General features: G+C 44.0%; 1 protein-coding gene across 2 annotated transcripts in view; it reads left to right on the top strand.

The window, feature by feature from the left end:
• Window positions 1–19,456, top strand: part of LOC144781567 (putative Kunitz-type serine protease inhibitor) — a 123,981-nt gene that overhangs the window by 13,246 nt on the left and 91,279 nt on the right. Inside the window, exons 2-3 of one of the 2 annotated variants that reach the window (XM_078660478.1) lie at window positions 12,849–13,016; window positions 13,144–13,212. The exons of the other annotated variant lie outside the window; for it this stretch is intronic. Of the exons in view, the coding sequence (XP_078516604.1) occupies window positions 12,849–13,016; window positions 13,144–13,212 (237 nt within the window). The remainder of the gene's footprint in view (window positions 1–12,848; window positions 13,017–13,143; window positions 13,213–19,456) is intronic. 2 annotated transcript variants of the gene reach the window in all.

Below are 19,456 nucleotides of genomic sequence, written 5' to 3'. Positions count from 1 at the left end.
GTTATGTGAAGGTTTTGAAATTGCCTTGCGTGCATCTCAATGGCAGTGTAAAATGTTATTTAATGTATAAGTTTCGTACAGGAAGTGTTTTATCATAAAAAAGTAAAGTGTGGCAAGCTGCATAATTGTGTATTTAACATAGCATTCTGTGCGCATAACTTTGAAGCAACATTTATAGTTTATTCCTAATCGCACATACGTTTACAGAATTGATCTCAAATCCATTTTACCGATACATTTGCAACAACTTTTTGTTGCACCACGTACGGCGGCATTTCTTTTGTTTCTTACACACTTTTTTAGTCTTTCTATGCGCCTGAAAGTGTGCGTTAGAAGGGCAAGTAAAGGGGTCCTGTGATTATCGATCCGCATTTGTCAAGTGTTTGGGTGAACCTATGGGCCAGTCTTAAAATCATAAATAGGAGAGAATGTAACTGTTTCAACAGTTGAAGGAGCAGAATCACACATGCATCAAAGGAGATCACCTAGATTTACCAAGGCTTCCCAGCCATAGCTGCCGACTTGAGAACTAGGTTAGAGTCTCGGCGCTGGCTGAACATCCTGTGATTCTGGGCAAATCACCTAATCTTTCGGTGCCTAAAAAAACCGAATGTGGCCTGGTGTAACGTTTCTGGTGCTCATGTATAAGGGCTTCAATACCTTTTGGGTCTAGTTCGCATTCTATAAACTGCACACAAAATAAGTTTCCCTCTAGTGCTGGACCTTTTTAGGTTTCGCCTGGCCGTAGCACGCAGTGCTACGCCCAGGCGAAAACTTTTGTTAACAGTATGGATGTTCGTCCCGCCTCTGTTTCCCATTGGCTAGCTCCATAAATGGACGCTAGCCATTGGCAAACAGAGGCTTCTGTCATCCTGCAAGGCGACTCGTGGGCGTTTCTGAGAATTTTACTCATCCAGCCCCTTTTGTCGCGGCAGTGGGCGGGGGTTTATTTTTTTTGCTCGTCGAGGTTTGTTTTGGCCATTCCACGGCCGCCCGCCGCCGGAGGAAGTCCAGGTGAGTGCTTGTTTTTCCTTGCCTTCCTGCCCCCCTTCCCTGCTGTCCGTGTGCCCGTGCTGTTTTTCCTTGCCTTCCCGCCCCCCCTCCCGCTGTCCGTTCCGCGCCCCCCCCCCCCCCCCCCCCCGTCCGTGCACCCTTGCTTCTTGTGGTAATTCCCACGCTGTTCCAGTAAATACCGGGCACGGACACAAGAGTCTAGAGATCGTTATACTCTATGGCATTAGTGGCAAAGGTGACAGTCTGTCACCTTTCAGGGCTGCTTTGAGACGCTTCAACCATGTAATATTGCTGAAGTTGACTTGTGTACCATTTGTTGGAGAGTTCTCTTTATCCACAACGTCCTTAGCCCTTCCTTCATTGATTTGCTTGGACACATTTTACTTATTATTCTGTCCGAACTACACCAGAAGCCAAACGTTGTGTTTCTGCACCGAGCCCGTTACTGAGGGAACAAAAATTAAGTGCTCTGATCGCACACTGAGCCTGCGCAGGGAGGCAGTGTCTCAATAAGCTTTGACAGACGTTTAAGTCTCCCAACACACCTGTGCAGATTGTCAATTTCCGTGTCACGCACTCTTAGTTTTCGCGCATGCTCTTGAATTCCTGAGCTTGTATACGGAGGTAGCTTACTGTCCATGCCCCAGTGCTAGTTAACAATCCTGAATATTAAGGAAGAGCCGTTTAGGTCTTTCCGGGCTCTTAGCAAGGAGCTTTGAGTAGCAATGGCATCTAAAAAAGAAATGTACGGGCCGGACTCGGGCGAGGTAAGTAGTGCTCTGTGGTGTTGCAAGCCTACTTGTAAAATGTATAGAATATGATTATAACGAAAAAAACTGGTCTCAGGTAAACAAACCATCATTCCGCGGAACAAACCGCAGTCTTGCTTCTGCTGTTTGTAAAGAAAATTGCACATCCCATGCTGCGCCCCTTTTTTGTGTCCCCTTTTCAAGGATGAGGGCTAAGCGTTCGTGGTGTTGAATTCTGCAAGTTGCTTCCTTTGATCTTGCTACAGATTTCCAACTAATCTGCATACAGCTCTACTTTGGAGAGGCGCTACTGGTTACGGGTTTTCTCCTCGTGCTCCCTTGGGATTGTAAGATTTTCATTTGAAGGTTCAGTTATATTTACATATATCAATCATGTCATATCCATGTCGTTAACTATAATTTAAAGCATTACTTTTTTTTTTAGTCATTGTAGTGATTTCAAAGTTGACCTTTGTTGTTAAAGGAAACAAAGATGTAATTGCAGCGCCTTACCTTCCAAAGTTAAACTGCTCATAAACCCTTGTTCCTCGTCTTTGTGCCACTCGGTGGATGATGAAGGTTAAGATGATAATTCTAAGTTGAACATATAAGTTAAAACGTAGCTCTGGTCAAAATGCCCTTTTTAGGTTTCGCCTGGCTGTAGCGAAAACTTTTGTTAAAAGTATGGATGTTCGTCCCGCCTCTGTTTCCCATTGGCTAGCTTCATAAATGGACGCTAGCCATTGGCAAACAGAGGCGTCCGTCATCCTGGCAGGTATTACCTACCCTGAAAACCTACCTCACCCTCCAAAAATCTATTTATCCCAGTGGGTTCATTCTGTAAAATCACTCTATGGTGCTGCATACAAGGTATCTAGTTATTATCAGAAGCCCCAGCCTGGCCAAGCAGTCCTAGGGAGGCAGCAAGCACAAGAGTAAGTTTTGGAAACTTATTTCAATCTGCAGAACCGCGGTGTTTAATCCCCTCTCCCTTTGTGATACACCGTGTTTACATTCGCAGAGGCTGTTTATGTACCTCGCTTTTTCGAGAAGGTATGTAGCGCCTACCCCGCGCGTCAGTCTGAGTTGATGCCATTTGCATTCTGGTACCTGTAGTAAAAAAAAAAAAAAACGGTAACAAAGCGGAGAAAATCCTGACGAGACCGAGATTTATAACATAGAAAACAAATTGGCTAACTGCTCACACCTGCCTACTGACTGCTTAAGAATTACATCACTGCTTTTGTTCTATCATTATTATTTCAATGTCTTGGCGTTTTTGCCTTTCTTTACGGGTCGAAGAGCGTTTTAGAACTCTTGACATTTGAGTAATTCAACTATTTTCCACATTTTAACTGTGCTTTGTGATGCGCACACTATCAAACGCTAAAGTTTCTATTTTTGCCCCCACATACACCTCAAATCCAAATGTAATTTTTTTTTTTGTTAGGTCTCGCATTTGCGAAAGATTAAGCTATTGACATTGTAAATGACAATGCCATTTATTTATCTGTTTTCAAAACCAACATGTACATAAACAATTTGTCATTTGCAATGCCAATAGCTCTAACTTTGTCAAAGGCGAAACCGTTGCATTGTAAATGCTTGTTTGGACTGTGCTTCTAAGGTACATGCCTTTTAAATTGTTTTGGGGCTCTGCCTCCTTTAAAAAAATCTTTGTTTAGAAGTCACATGTTATTACATTTAATATATGGCACGCATGACTACATTTCTTTGTTTAACCTACAATTATTTAATGGAAATTTATTGCAGCCTTTAAAGCCTGCTGGCAAGCTGCATAATTGTGCCTGAAAACACGGTTGATTTTGCTTTCTGTGCGCAAACATTTGAATGATAATTTTATTAAGGAGGGGCAGATCACACATGCATCAAAGGCTAGTGCCTAGAATAGATTTACTATGGGTTGCAGGGTTGGTCACGTGGCTTTTTGCAACATTGCCCTCTAGCGGTGCACCATTTCAATTGTAATTCAATTTAAATTGATTTTTGTAGCTTTACGACACATGAGCACCTGCAAAATACATCTGTAAATTATTATTATTATTATTAAAGGCTTTTATAACGCGCTCTATTACTAAAAAATAGTATCCTGGCGCGGTAAAGGCGGAGCAGACTGGGAAAGGACAAATTTTAAGAAACGAAGCAGAAAAAAAAAAAATTAAGCTTTAATATTAAAAAGGTGAGTTTTTAGTCCTTTCTTAAAAACATTAAGAGACGGTGCAGTTTTTAAGTGGAGGGGAAGGGCATTCCAGGATTTTGCTGCTTTTACCGAGATTGATTGGCCGCCAAGTCTGCAATATTTAAATTTGGGGACAGACATCTGGCACATGTTGGCCGATCGTAGAGGGCGGTTAGGAACATACAAACAGAACCTTTTTCTCAGATAGACAGGGCCAGTTTGATGGATGGCTCGGTAGGCCAGCACTAGAATTTTAAACAAAATCCTGTGGGCGACCGGAAGCCAGTGGAGAGCACAAAGCAGGGGACGGGCACTAGAGCGCCTAGGTGCATTAAACAGGAGCCTGGCGGCGGCGTTCTGAATGACCTGAAGGCGGTGAATCAGGTATGCCGGCAATCCACAGAACAGTCCGTTCGAGTAGTCTAGCCTGGAGAGAATTAAGGCACGGATGACTGTCTCTTTTGCTTCTTGTGGAAGGAGAGGGAAGAACCTACGTAGGGTTTTTAGGGTGGCAAAACAAACCCCCGTGAGTTTCTTTATATGGTCCTCGAACTTAAGGTTCTTACCAAACCAGACTCCCAAGTTTTTCACTGGGCCAGATGCGGCTTTTGGGGGGGGGGAGGTCAGCAGGCCAGAGACGCTCACTAAAATCCTCAGGAAAAGAGCCGTACAGCAGAACCTCGGATTTACTCTCGTTGCACTTTAATTGTGCGTGTGCCAGCCATTGAAAAACAGAGGACAAACAAAGTTGGGCATCCGACGTATCTAAATTATCTTTAGGCCAGGTGAACAAAAGCTGCGTATCGTCGGCGTACGCCATAATTTTTGCCCCTAGTTGTTCAGCGAGGTAAATCAGCGGAGTAAGATAAATATTAAAAAGCAAGGGGCTTAAAATGGACCCCTGGGGAACACCTGTGGAAAGTTGCTTAGGGGTGGAGGCAAATGGGGGCAGCCAGATCTGTTGGGTACGATTATTCAAATAAGAAGTCAGCCAGTCAAATGCTGGACCAGTGACACCGATATCTGCTAATCTGGCGAGTAGTAGGGAGTGAGGCACCGTATCGAAGGCAGCAGAGAGGTCCAATAAAATCAGAGCCGCTCTGCCACCTCGTCAAGGCACTCCCGAATAGCTTCTGAGATTTCGACCAAGGCCGTCTCGGTACTATAGGAGGCCCGGAATCCGGATTGAGCTGGATGTAGGGCCTCAGTTGACTCAACGAATTTATCCAGCTGCTTAAAGACAGTCTTTTCGCAAATCTTTGCAAGAGCTGGGAGCAGAGATATAGGCCGGTAATTAGACGGCGTGGCCGGATCTAATCCATTTTTTTTTAGCAATGGAAGCAGTTTGGCTTGCTTCCAGCAAGCAGGGACAGTAGCTGTACGGAGCGAAAGGTTGATCAGCTGAGTAACCTCATTTCCCAATGTTTCCGCTAATCCCGCAAATACTCTAGCCGGGCAAGGGTCAGAGGGAGATCCTGATTTTAGAGCAGCCACAATAGAAGTGATGTCAGATTTTAGTTGGGGAGTAAACGTAACCAATTGCTCAGTACGTGGGGGCATTGAAGGACGCAGAGTCTGCAGGCAGCTGCACACAGGGGCTTGTGAACACAGCTGACAAGATAGCTCTGAGTTAAGTGATAGCTGCTGAACTATGCATTGTCCTGCAGCTCAAACTCAGTTTACAGTTACATCATTGAAGAGATGTAAAAAAGGTATTAAAACCAGCGAAATAGGTATCCAATGCAAAAAAGTGAAGTTTAGAACTTACGTGGAGCTTGTGGTGCTGGTATAGCTTGCTGGGTTTACTGTCACCGCCAAGAGTCTATAGGCGACTTATTTTTAAAAATGTGATCTGCTTGAAAAAGATTTTAATCTTTCAGGACAAGTTCAGTTATTCAACCTTTCAAATTTCGGGTGACATATCATCCCTTATTAAAGTCAACCCGATGAGCTTCCTGACAAACTAATGGCTAATGTTTTTTTTGGGGAACATTGTGCAGAAGATTAGTGACCACACACTTAAACAGGTAACTAGCCACTCAATCGGAAGCTAAATAAATGCTCCAATAACCACATTGTGCGATCTGGAGTGAATCACTGATTTGCACCTGGAGTTCGGGCGTATTCCGGCACTACAGATGCAAATCTGGTTCATATAGCGAGGAACTTGCAAGGGGTTGTGTGCTGCAGCGAGGGGGCTTGCGTAAGGTGGTGAGTTGTCAGTGAGGCGCTTGAAGGAGGGTGAAGTGCTGTCAGTGTACAGTGAGGCGCTTGATCATACTGATGTGCTGTCACTTGAACGGGGTGGTGCGCATTCAGCGAGGGTCCTGCAGTGGGTAGTATGCGGTCAACATTCAATTAGTATTTATTATGATTTAGAATTCCGAAGAATTACACATAGTACATATATAAAACATCATTCATTACATACAGAATTGCGAAGTAAAAGTACAATTTTATACTACAGTCCCAATACTTAAAGGAGAGGACCTTTCCTACAGAGGACTAAACTATACACTGGACTACGTCATATCAATACAAAAGATCCTTTTCCAGTTAGAAACACAATATGGGTTAACTCTGGGTGCAACACCATTTACTTTGAAATGTAAATACACTTGCAGTGCGGTCACAATCTGGTAAAGATAAACACCACACTGCAAAGTTAATATATACGTGAAATATCCCCACACGTTCCACATTGTTAATTGCTCCATCAAGACAGCAAACTGGTGGGCACACAAGCATGCATGCAATAGACTAGATTCAGTATGGAGACTCCCGATGAATGAAGCAAAAAATAGATTTATTTTGGTCGTCTCCCGCCTGAAATTCCTTTGCCCTCAATTGAAGTAGATGGGGGGGGAAATACTTTCATCCGACTGTTTTTTGTTGTGGGTTTTTTCTATCTTCTTTCTGCAAATCTCCCACTTGTAAAATAATTGCATGTATGCACATGCCACCCTTGATATTGCATTAGAAGCCTCTAGCAATCCATCAATCAGGAATTTGTGAAGAGTGCTTCTCACCCGTGAGGGTCTCAAGCCGCTGGTGTGGGGGGGGGGAAGGGGGGATGGTGTGCAGCTCCGAATCAGAAAGATGGGTCTTGAGACTCTTCCTGAAGATGTGCGGAGTGGGAGAACGTCTGAGGTTGAACGGGAGCTCGTTGCAGGTCTTTGTCGCTATGTAAGAGTAGGCTCTTACGACCACTCTGCGGGTGCATGGGGTTTTCGCAAGGTCGGTGCAGCGGAGGTTTCTCTTGAGTACGTGGAAGAAGACTAGCGTTAAGGTATTGGGGGGGGGGGGGGGGGGGGTCCAGTGTTAAGGGATTTGTAGGCGCGAGTGAGCAGCTTTAAGGTTACACTTCTCGACGGGGAGCCAGTGGAGGTCACGTAGGTGCTGGGTGATGTGTTCAAGTTGTGGGATGCCGAGGATGAGCCTAGCATTGTTTTTCTGGAGTTTTTGGAGCAGGGATTTGTTGATCCCGGCATTGAGGGAGTTTCCATAACCCAGGCTGCTTGTTAGGAGTAAGTGGGCGACGGTCTTTCTGGATTTGGGAGGAGCCACTTGAAGGAGGGTGTTGAAACATGTGGAGGAGACTGCGTTGATCTGTCTGGTCATGGTGAGGGAGAAGTCTAGTATGATGCCGAGGTTCCAGGTGTGGTCCATGGAAGTGGGGGGGCTAGCTAGCGAGCATAAAGCATCTAACCCTCACAAACCATGAGGCGTCGGCTTCTCTTCTGTTCAGAGTTGGGAGATTTAAATCATTTTAAGAGCTTTTATCAAAAAATCCCATTCATATTTTATGGACTGTGATATTATTTAATGTGCCCAGAATCTCAAGATGCCAAGACTCGAACCTACATCCCCAGGTCCATAGTTCGCAACTCTGCCCATAATCTCATCTCCCTCCTTCATCTGAGCCAAAATCCTTGGACAGTTTTGCAGCTAGCAGCCTATGTTTTATGACCCTTTTTGAAGCCAAAACAAATACCCGATAGTCAGTGAACCGCTTTTTATTACAGTCCTGCTGTGAGCCACAAGCAATGCCACTTAAAATAATGTCAGTATCAGTGACAACTATTCAAAACACTGCACTGCTGCTTTCACGCTAAACTAAAAGAAAACTATAAAAAACAAGCATTGAAAATGCAATAGGTCTCGCAGCATTAGTTAGTGCTTTTAGAATTGTTTATGGGTTTTTTTTGTAAATCTTTAGCATTTTTGTTTCCTGTAGCCAATGCTAAAGAATTTAAAAAAAAAAAGCCATAAACATTTCTAAAAGCTCTGAAATGCAGTCTGAAATGCTGGATATATATTCAGTACAGATACACTATATTGTTAATGAAGACATAGGATATAATGTTGTACTGTATACACACAATTAGATGGGAACGTGCTGTGTGTCAGCGATTGAAAGACTGCACTCAGAGTTGCTGTGCGCATCAGCGAAAAGATTGCAGAGTAGACACGCAATACTTGTACTAAAGTGTTGTGCGATTGTACTGTAGGCACGCAATTTAAAATCCAGCTAAACGCGTCAGCAGAGTTGCTGTGCGCATCAGCGAGTGAACTGTAAACTAGACACGCAGTTTTAAAATCAAGATGTGCGTATCAGCGAAAAGATTGCAGGGTAGACGACCAAATACTTGTACAAAAGTGCTCTGCGTGTCAGCGAAAGAACGTAAAAGTCTGCACTGGGCACTGCTGTGCGAGTCTGCAAGAAAGCATGGAGCTGCTGTGCGCATCAGTGAGTAAACTGTAAAGTAGGCACGCAATTTAAAATCCAACTGTGCGCGTCAGCGCCGCGGAGTTGCTGTGTGCATCAGCGAGTGAACTGTAACTTATACACACAATTTTAAAATCAAGCTGTGCGTATCAGCGAAAGGATTGCAGGGTAGACATGCAAATACTTGCACAAATGTGCTGTGCGTGCCAGCGAATGAGCATTAAAGTGCACACAGCGTCGCTGTGCGCGTGAGCGATAGAGCATGGAGCTGCTGTGTACATAAAATGGACACAAAGCTGGTGTGCACGTTAGTATTGGCACAAAGCTGTTGTACACGCTGTTGTCCGTCTGTAAAGGCTGCTGGGTGTGTCAGCCAAGGAGAATGAAGCTGGTTTGCGTGTCAAGGTTTCTAGGTGCGCAATCAAAGAGCAACGTCGGGTCAATGCGTTGCACGTTGCGTTCCAATGACGAATTTCTGGAATGCCACAGTTATATGGAGAAGTCCTAAAGTTCACAGAGGAAAGCACAGTGCCAGCACGAGGACGGGCAGTCACGAGCAGGTAGTTAAAGAAATAACATGGAACCACCCGGACAGCGGTAAAGTTAACAAGTGAAAGCGGGATGTAAGTAGGGGGGAGGAGAAGTCTGGGCAGGCAGGATGACTCAGGGGAGGGGGCGGAGCGGGGCAGAGCGGCATGTGGGTGTGAAGAAGCCGGGCCTTTGAAGTGAAGCTAAGCTTCACTTCAAAGTTGTCGGAGGAATGCGGGCGGCTGTGCACGCGCTTTTAAGCTCAATGCACATGCGCATTGAGCTTAAAAGTCACGGGCACTGCAAGGAATCGCCACGATTCCTTGCAAGTTGGATAAAGAGTGGATAAGCCCCCATAGTCTCGCAAGCTCGATGCGCATGCGCATCGACAGGCGAGACCTAAAAATTACACAGCTAAAAGAAATTGGCAAAGCCAATAGCTCCCGGGTAGGTCAGACCTGTTTGCTTTGCCATTGCTTGTTTGATGTTTTGAGAAGTGTGCTCTCAAGACCAGGCAGCAACATACATCCCTTCAAGGAATGCAAAGGCGGCATACAAAAATAGAATTAATCATTAGCCATTAGTTCTTTAGGTGCTTAATATAAGAAATATAGTAATCCAATTAGGATATGCTAGTCATATCAAACAGTCTATTCCTTCTTCCAAACATAAGCACACCACGTCCTAGAGTTTAAGTGACCATGCAATAGGGAGAGCAGGTGTTGGTGTGCATTGCTCTGTGTAAGCAAGGGTGGGTGGGTACCCAGAATTAGCCAGGTGATGCTGTAAGTGGTGTGCATGGACGGAGTCTCATGAGTTATGTGGTGGGCTGTTGCTTTATTGTCAAAATCCTTCACGTCCAGCTCGCTGTTCACAAAATCCATCTAGTCACTCTACCGGTGTTCAACCCGTCCTTTAGCACACATTCGTAACCATTTTGTGTACATTTCCCAAACCTTTGCTTAATTACGCAAAAGCTGATTTCGCACCTGTTCACTTATTACAGTCTTATAGTTTTATGCACATTTTTCTTACGTGTGTTTTTTTGGTTAGTTGCACATGTAACAATATTTGAACTTTTTTTTATTTTTTATTTTATTAGTAAAGCCTTGGTCTATGAGCCATGGAGTCCTCCCACATAACCAATTACCTTTCAGGGGTGAAATATGCTTGCGTCTTTTGGACGCTGTCACAGCTCTCATCACAGCTGCTTCCTCCACAGCTAAGCAATCTGATTTCTGTACTATGGTAAGATTTTCTTACAGATTTCGTTGGGTGCTTCTTGTTTGTGACTGTTCTATTCATTTGAGTGGTCTCCATAGGCAGGCATTTTGCTGTTGCGCAAAACATGCTGTTACAAAAAAGCCTCCACTCCATAACCATATGGTATGTTTGCGCAACGGAGGCTTCTACCAAGAATTGGTCACGTCTCTCCTGATCTATTCCTTAACTGTATGACTGGGCTGATAGCGTTCTATCCTATATCTATATCCTCTCCTTTCTGCTGAAGGAATCCGTCCTTTAGCTGAACTAGGCTTTGTGATATTTCTTCACATCACTAGTGGAGTAAATGGGTCAACTTTTGTCTTTCCTTGATTGTGAGACCTGTATTCTCACAGTATGCTTTCACTGCAACGGTACATGCAGATTCCACCAGCCCTTTAAGCTGAATACTCCAGATATGCTGTTTATTTTATCACAGTGCTCCCAACAGCACCAAAAATAAAGCTACCTTGTTAGAGAACGCCTCGGCACATTTAACATTCCGCTCTTGACCCGAACTCTGGCACTCTCCAGCCAGCATGGCATCTTTACTCGGATCCAGATAAGTATGTACCCCGGCGAATGCCAACATAATGTATTGAGCCCACCCACTGGCACTAAAGTGTGCACTACACAGAACCTAAGCAATATTCTCAATGTGCTGCCAGTTCAACAGTGTATCCATAATCTTCCGGGCATGAATAGCAGGTAGCCCAAACGTAGAACACGAACATGTCACTGCATCAAAATCATATAAACTGGAAAAGATTTCCTTCAACCAAATCTCATCCTTAGGCGGTGTAATGCACAACAGTACACACTGGCTGAATGAAATAAGACTAAGACCTCATCACACAAATCTATCTATGCACAATGTGCTTAAATATTTCAAACCAGACAAGATGCATTCTATTCACCCCTTATATAACTAGTGTTTGGTTAGACCGACCCCAAAAGAAAGCTAACCAAAAGACTGCGTTCTTTTTGGTCAACAAAGCCCAGAACTGTCGAAGATGCTCAGACTACGAAAGCACTAGTAGTACTACAAAAAAGTGACCACTGCACTGGACGAATGCCTGTAAAGTTCATTTCACCGACTTGCAGCAGGAACGGAAATGTTCAACAGCAGATTAAGATCCCTAGTTCTAGCCAGATTATCAATCTGTGTCATCTACTGCTAGCCAAGATGATGACCTCTACAAGGTCTGATGTGGCGGCTCTGTTCCACAGCTCACAAGATTTCCTGTGCATCGATAGTCCATTGTGGTTGTTTTGGCCAAAACCTCAGTGAGACTAACCACCGATCTACGCTCACAGCAGTTCTCAATAGGAAATGACTAATCACGTTCCAGCACAGAGGTAAAGTGTGACAGAAGCATGGTGTCTGGAGTCTTATCTTGGAAGGCCATCCTAGGTTTCAAAGAACAGTGCTGATACGTAGTATTTAAGGGCATGTTTGAGAGGAGCCTGGCAAGGCAGTCCATTTACAATGTTTTGAAGTTGAATGCTTTGGATGGAATTAAACCTCTAAGGAAGTTGTGTGAGAAGCGAAGCTGAAAATGAGCTTTCAAGTGAAGAGAAAACTGTTCTTTTCACATAGTCCTGCATTAAAATTAACAATAGCATTCTGAAATGTCCATTTGTTTGAATTCTTGTTGTGTTTGGAGACATATTGTGACCTAATTCACTGAAAAACACCATTAAAATGACTCATGCTATGAAGTTCTGTAGGCGATTACTATACTAATAGTAAGTCATCTTTTTAGCTAGTGGTCCTCGGCTTTTTCTTTCCTAAACCGATCTGCCACCATAGTAAAGTGTTGGAGCAGATTTGGCTTTGTAGGGTGAAGCTTGTAATCTGAGTCTAGCAATGGACTACTATTCAAGCTTGTAGTGATGGGCATTTCTGGCACAACTGTTGAACATAGAGCTCCAGTTCAGGATGTGTTGATGTGGTTTGAATGGGCTTTGCGATGAATGAAAGGTGTAGAGTGGGGAACCACAATGCAGTACCTACACTTAATGTTACAGAAAATACAGGTTGTTATAGGGGCTGAGGTCTCCTGGCTTGTACGCATTATGGTAGAAGTGGAATTCACGTCTTTGGAGATTTGGTCTGTCCGCTTTACTTATCGTTATCGCCTGGGCAGGGTAGAGGTTCCAAACAATTCAGTGATGCATAAAAGTGAAAGGGGCTGGGTAGAGTATTGGGAAGTGGATGAAGTGCAAAGTGGTTTTGGTGTGGCATGAGATATTACAGGCTAGCTTTTATAATGTCCACACCATAGTTATTTGTTAGTCGCTTAGTAGAAGGCTATGAGAAAAATATTACTGATAACAATTGTAAATATAATTTTTCTTTAAGATTATTGTGGTGGAAAGCCAGAAACTGGGCTTTGCCGGGCTGCTTTGGAGATGTGGGCCTATGATGCAGCAAAGGGATCCTGTGCAGTGTTCAACTATGGAGGATGTGGTGGAACCTTGAATAATCACCGTGAGGAAGCAGATTGCATGAAGAGATGTAAAGATTATAGTAAGTTTTTGATAGTATACTGCTCAGCACTGCAGTTTTGGTGTAACTCTAGTTTTTCATAATTGCTCAAAACAAATTGGCAGAGTCTATTTTGAGATACTAAAACTATGACTTCTTTCTTTTCCAGATGGGGAAACTGAAAATATGTCTGCTAGCAAAAGAATGGTGGAAGCACAGTCCCAGCTAGCTGACCTGAGTATGTTATTATTTAGACATTTAGGTGGCGGCATGTTTTAATTCTGTATTTTTCTGTATCCGTAATTATGTTGCCTTAATGGGAAATGATAGTTGTAGTTTTTATTTTATTTTTTGCAGTTGATTCAACTGTACGCTAATTAGATTGCATGGCTTTCTTGTCGCGAAGTTACCTTCTCTTTATTGAATGGGTTTTCTCCCTATTCGGTTTGTCCCAACCTTGGAGAATTTTTTTACCATTGCTTAATAATGTGTAAGAAAAGTAGGCGAATTTTGCACACCCCTAATTTGGACAAAGCCTCTAGTTTGTGTACTATACAATCTATGCAGAACACCTCATGTTTGAAGTGGCTCTTGAAGATCAACACTGGTACAAGCTTCAGCATCAGACTTTCCTTAGACCACTAATCTTCAGGACCGAATGGCAAGAAGCAGATTTGCAAGGACTAAGAGGCAAAACTATCCAGGAAGCCATGTTTGAACACCTGTCCTGGTTGTGAGACATAGAAGGAAAAACTGGACATTTAGAGGTCTTTAAACTGGTGGGCTGCATTTGTTTTTCATAGTGGTCTTGTGGTTGTTGCTTAGTTTTGATCCCTGTGATTCTGTGACAGTTGATATGTGCCTTCTCTGACCAGAGGGTGGGACCAGAAATAATGTAAGGAACAATTCTCTGGATTATTTCCCTAGAATTTTTAGAGACTGCTCAGCATCTTGAATGTAATCTTTCTGTCCTCTAGGAGTGAGAAGTAATGTTTCCTGGCTAGGGTAAGGTGCCATTTTCTCCTTAAGGTTGGGCAGAGTCCAACAGTGTTGGTATTGTAATTGCATTTATATAGCGCTCACTACCACTGACTAGCAGTCAAAGCCCTTTTTCGGTGAGTAGCACACTAATCCGAACCCATACAGGATTAGTGTTGAATTAGTATAGTGAAATATGAAAGTAATTTGAGTGGTGGATATGTTAGTCAGTTATTTGGATTGAGAAGGATAGCGGAGGGATAGAAGAAGGAAAAAGGTATGCATTTATATAGTGCTTGGTACCCCTAATGAGGAGTTGAAGCACTTCAGCAAGTAACACACTACCTTGGAACCCATAAAGGATTTGTGTTGAATTCGTATGGTGAAATATGAGACGTGGACATGTTAGACTGTTATTTTGATTGAAAAGGATAGTCGAGGGATAGAAAAGTGATGGATTTAGACTTTTTTGTTTTGGAGGTCATAGCAGTAGTGGGAGGCTTGGTGTAGGAAAGTAGGATCTGCTTCTTATGATTACCCCCACTTTTTACTTGAGGTCTCACTGTTTTTGACTAGCCTGACGGGGAGCCTGTTAATCAGGACCGCAATCTATCTGATTTCTCTCTAAAATGTTATGCCATGTACTTGGGTACACTCCAGATTGGCTGAAGCATGCATTCTGCCACCCATGAGAGACCATGCAAAATGGAACTACAGGCCTGCCATTGCTGCCTGTGTAAGATGGTGCATGCACCACTTACTTTAGATATAGGTTCACTATATCAGTAGGTCACTACACTTAAAACCCACCAGTCACCCTCTAGTAGGCCTTGACAATCCTGAATGCAGGGTGCTGGGTTTTATGTGAGGTGCCCCTGCATGAGCAGAGCACCCTTTGGAGACTATTCTCCCTGGTTGTTGGTGACGCAGCCAGACATATAGGTAGAGGTGTATTATATGCTTGTGTAAAAAGATCTCAAACTGCGGCAACAAAACATGTCGTGTTTGGTATCAAACAGTTTGTAATTTTACCTCCCCACTGGTAACAAGTGTGGGAGGTATGATTCCACCCTTCTGAAGTGAACTTCGTGGGGTCCCTGGTCTTCCCGGTACCAGCCTTCTCGTCCCAGGAATGCACAAAATGGTTGCTGCCGACCAGAGACACATTTCTGTCCTCTTGCTGCTGAGCCAAGCTCAGGAATAGGCATCCTGTCACAGGGAGGTGTGACCATCTCCCAGACAGGATGTAATGTATTGGGTGCACCATACAGGCTCTGTGTAGGACCTGTGGAGCATCAAGAACTGAAGTTATCTCCCTTGGGGTGAAGGAGTCCCTCCCCTGCATTTGCAGGTACCATACGCAACTGACAGGTCTGCTGATCCTGAGCTCCTGCGGACTGCAAAGGCTCCAGCAACACAGTAGGTGGATTCCTACGTTCTGTGTGGTCGAAATGCCCTCTCACCAAGTCTGAGACCAGTATCCCTTGTGGGGACCGCATAACCCGAACCCCTGTGCACTGCGTACTTTTGCAAGTGCATATGCTTGTTGGTGTTCCCCAACTAAGTGAATTGGGCTATCAATAGCCCCAGCCTCTGCCCACATTTCATACAAAGGACTTCGGCCTCCTCGCTGTCTGTGCCCTGCAAGCTGTGACTTTGTAAAACTGCTAGAGGTCCCCTCGCGACTTCAGCCTGTGGGTTCATTTAAGGGACTACACTGTTTTTCTTGGGCTCCCCTGATTGCTCCTGGCCTGCTCGGACTTCCCTTGCTGTGGTGAGTCTCCTGGTCCTTGCTGGGCCAGGCAGTACCCTTACTCTACCTTCTTCATGGGTTGCTGTTGCCACGGCTTGTTGGTGCTCCCGCCGGACACCGACCCCTCAGCGCTTGACATCCTTCATGAGACCGCTCATATCCGGCTCCTGGTTGTCCTAGACGTCTCCTGGTCCCTGCAGCTGTCATGGTCTCCATCGCACCTGAAGCATCCGACATCGGTGGGCATTAGTCTACCGAGCCCCTGGTCACTCCTGAGTGACCCAGACTCTGCCCCCTCTGCTTTCAGGTACTCTTTGACAAGAATCCACCTGTGGATTCCAACGCACAGTTTGTCTTTCCTGCAGTGGCATTTCCTTGTAGTCCTCCGTTGAGCACGACGGCGGTTTCCGACACCACTTTAGCCCTATGCACCTGGCTTCTCTGGGATAGGTAACTCTGGTACTATGGTATCCACGGGTGGGATGGCTCTTGAACATCCTATGGTCCAAAAGGTTCCTGCGTAATCCACTGGGAAGGGAAGGGTCCTTTCAAACTGCAACAGCGACTCTCCCCTTGAATGTACGTAGCAAGTGGTCGTGTTCATATACTGCACCTGTCCCCCGTGGTTTCCCTACTTCCTTACCTTGGGTGGTTCCTTGGGATCCCAGCGCTACAACATCTAGACACTGTCTTGACCAGAGTTGTGTTTCTTATACAACTCTTTTAGTAGCTGGTTTGGTCTACCCTGGATCCCACTGTGTATTGGTGCTACTTGTGATTGTTTCTGTGCTGCAGTATTGTGTGCTTTGTGTTTATCTGCGTATAGCAGATACTGTGAGGTATTTAGTGTTATAATAATAAATACATATTTTTATAACTACTGTGTGGTTATCCTTTCATTTAACCAATATCGCAAGGTTGCATTCTGGTAAAGAAAGCTGCTTAACATTCCTTCAAGACTACGCCTGAAGGCTGCTCTCCACAGCTATCACTTGGATAGCTTTCTATGATTATCTTTGACCTCTTAAATCACCATACGGGTTGTTTGGACTGTGCAATGTGCACACTTTAATTAGTGGACATCATATACCAAGCCAACTTCTCACATTGGGAGGAGTAAAAAGGAATGTGGAGGGGAAGAGTCCGAGGGAAGAGTTTAGAAAGGCTTGTTTTGGGGGGTCAGTATAGTAAGAGGTGTCCGATGGTGCAAGGAGGGGTAGAGTAGGGGAGAATGGCGATTCTCCAATTAACATACAGAGAGAATCTTGATTTCATTGAAGACAACGGAGGCTAGCATTATGCAATAACTTTTATTGCTGCCCCAACATGCAGCCCTTTAAAGAACACGTGTTAGGTCACACGTAAAACTTTCCATAGAACTTTAACATAACATAGTAACCGCTTAGCTAGGCATTATCCTCTTAAGGCTGCGATGAAAGGTTAAGCTCCTCTGAATAAACTTGTTGAATTGATGGTATTGCCTGATGAAGAAAAACTTCATGATGAAGAATAGTCTTGAACAAAATAGAAATGAATGATGACCACTAAGAATATTTAACATTTTAATAATCAATTAAAATAAGCATTGCAAAGGCAACAAATCATCCTTAACATACATATAAAAATATAAATTCAAATTTAGAATGTCCTTATTTATTTTAAAAATATAACCTTACCCCACATGGGTGTGGAGGGTGGGATAATCTTGTTCTCCGTTGTCTTTAATGAAATCAAAATTCTCCCTGTATGTTAATTGGAGAATCTCCATTTCATTACAAGACTGGAGGCTACCATTATGCAAGTTTAAGGCTATTTAACGCCATACTGCTCACGTGCTCCACAGTTTTAAGATAGAAACCTGCAACGGTTGAAGCACTGGACCAGTCTGCCACTTTAAGAATATCTGAAAGCGTACCACCAGCCCAAAAGACTTGACTGGCCATTGCACCCCTGAAAGAGTGTGCTACAAATGTGGTTCTTTTCACTTCAGCTTCTAACATAATCGTTCTTACCCATCTAGAAATAGTAGCTGTTGATATAGCTGTATAAGGCTTGATCAAAGATATCAGCAATGGATTTCCCTAACTGGTCTAACCGACGTAACACTTTCAAACAACTAACAATGCAAAGTTTTTTTACAATCATTAAATAAGGGTAAACCATACTCTCAGACATTGTTTTGGTTCTTCTACAAATGTCAAAATAGACCCAGTCTGTGGGAAAAAATCTTTTACAGATTTCTAGTGCTCTAACATCAGATACTCTTCTGAAAGATAGAAGGCAGAGAAGAGTAGCTAATTTCATAGGTAGCTGTTTTCTTGATAGTCAAGGGTTGTCGTGTCAGGACATAAGTCAAAAATAAGATTGCCGTTCCAGAAGGACTGATATTTGGCCCTAGAAGGGTGTTTAAGTCTTATCCCTTTTATTACTCTGGCGATCAAAGGATCGCTACCAACTGAAAATTCATTTCAGTGAGTGACCAGCTGAAATTCCTGATCTATGACTGTTAACAGTCCGATAGCAAAGGCCTGACCTAAATTACTCTAAGAAATGGGCTATATAAATTATAGGAGCATCCACGGCATCCAAATCTCGTTCCATGCACCAGTGTATCTTTTCCTTGTTCCTGCTGCCCATGACTCATCCACTAGACTTTTAGCCCCTCCTGAAAGACCAAAGTATCTGCTTGATTGCCTGAAATCCTCCAAATAAGAAGGTTCATGTTTCCTTCTAGTAAGAGAGGATGTTGCTCCCCTTGTCCTTGGAGAAGGTCTAAATTCCCTGAAATTAAACTTGGAAAGTCTATTGCTAGTTCAGGACCCCGGGAAACTATACCAGTGTATCCCAAAAGGGAGTTACCAAAATGATCTTGTATTTCTCTCTCCGTATTTTCAATAATACCCTCTGTATTCGAGCGAAAGGGGGAAAAGCATAACAGTTGCTCATGTCCCAGGTTTGAAGTAGAGAAATTACTCCTGTAGCTTTGGGGTCTGGTCTCAAGCTTGATATGTTAATCTGCTGGCGAATAGATCCACTTGGATAGGGCCCCCAAAAGTTCTGAATTTTTTGGCAAAAAATTGGATTCAGTTTCCAGTCGCTTGAGTCCCTTAGAAACATCGAGTTCCAATCTTCTTTTTTTTTATGTTTTTATGGAAAAGTATCCTTTCTTATCTTGTTTTAGTATCAAAGTGTAACTGTCGTTGAGCCTGCCTACTTCGGTGTGAGGGAAAGACGATTGTAAGGTTCGAACTTGCTTGGTTACCTTGGAAACGGTACCAGCGAGCGTTAGGCTTTTACTTTTACCTAATTTGGGTATGCGTCACTTCCCAATCAGTCAAGAGTATGTACACGGAGCTGGGAAAGTCAGGGGTGGAGTTGCAACCGTCTCCCGCTTTCAAAGCTCCGAAGGGGGGGGGGGGGGGGGGGGGTCGCGGTCGCGTGAGGACTGAAGCCTTGGTTGTGGAGATGGTCTCTCTCCAAGGAGGGGGGGGGGAGACAGCCTGTCAGGTGTCAACGGCAGGAGGGGGGCAGCGAGAGTTTGGAGGCACTCCCCACGGTGCCCTTGATCACTTCGCCGTGATTGTGGAGAACCGGTGTCTCTTGTCTTTGGCGCGGAGCCCGAGGTGGTTACATCGGACAGTCTATAAAGGAGCTGAGCCATATGAACCAGTTGACTCATTCGCTGAGCTGATGTCAGTCTGTTCTATCTGGCATACGATTTTCTTGATCATTTACATTCACATGTTTAATA

The sequence above is a fragment of the Lissotriton helveticus genome, chromosome 9 (assembly GCF_964261635.1).
Source record: "Lissotriton helveticus chromosome 9, aLisHel1.1, whole genome shotgun sequence".
In the NCBI taxonomy this organism is placed as follows: Eukaryota; Metazoa; Chordata; class Amphibia; order Caudata; family Salamandridae; genus Lissotriton; species Lissotriton helveticus.
Note: the sequence above shows the minus strand (reverse complement) of the source record. Positions and strands in the feature narration are given on the sequence as shown.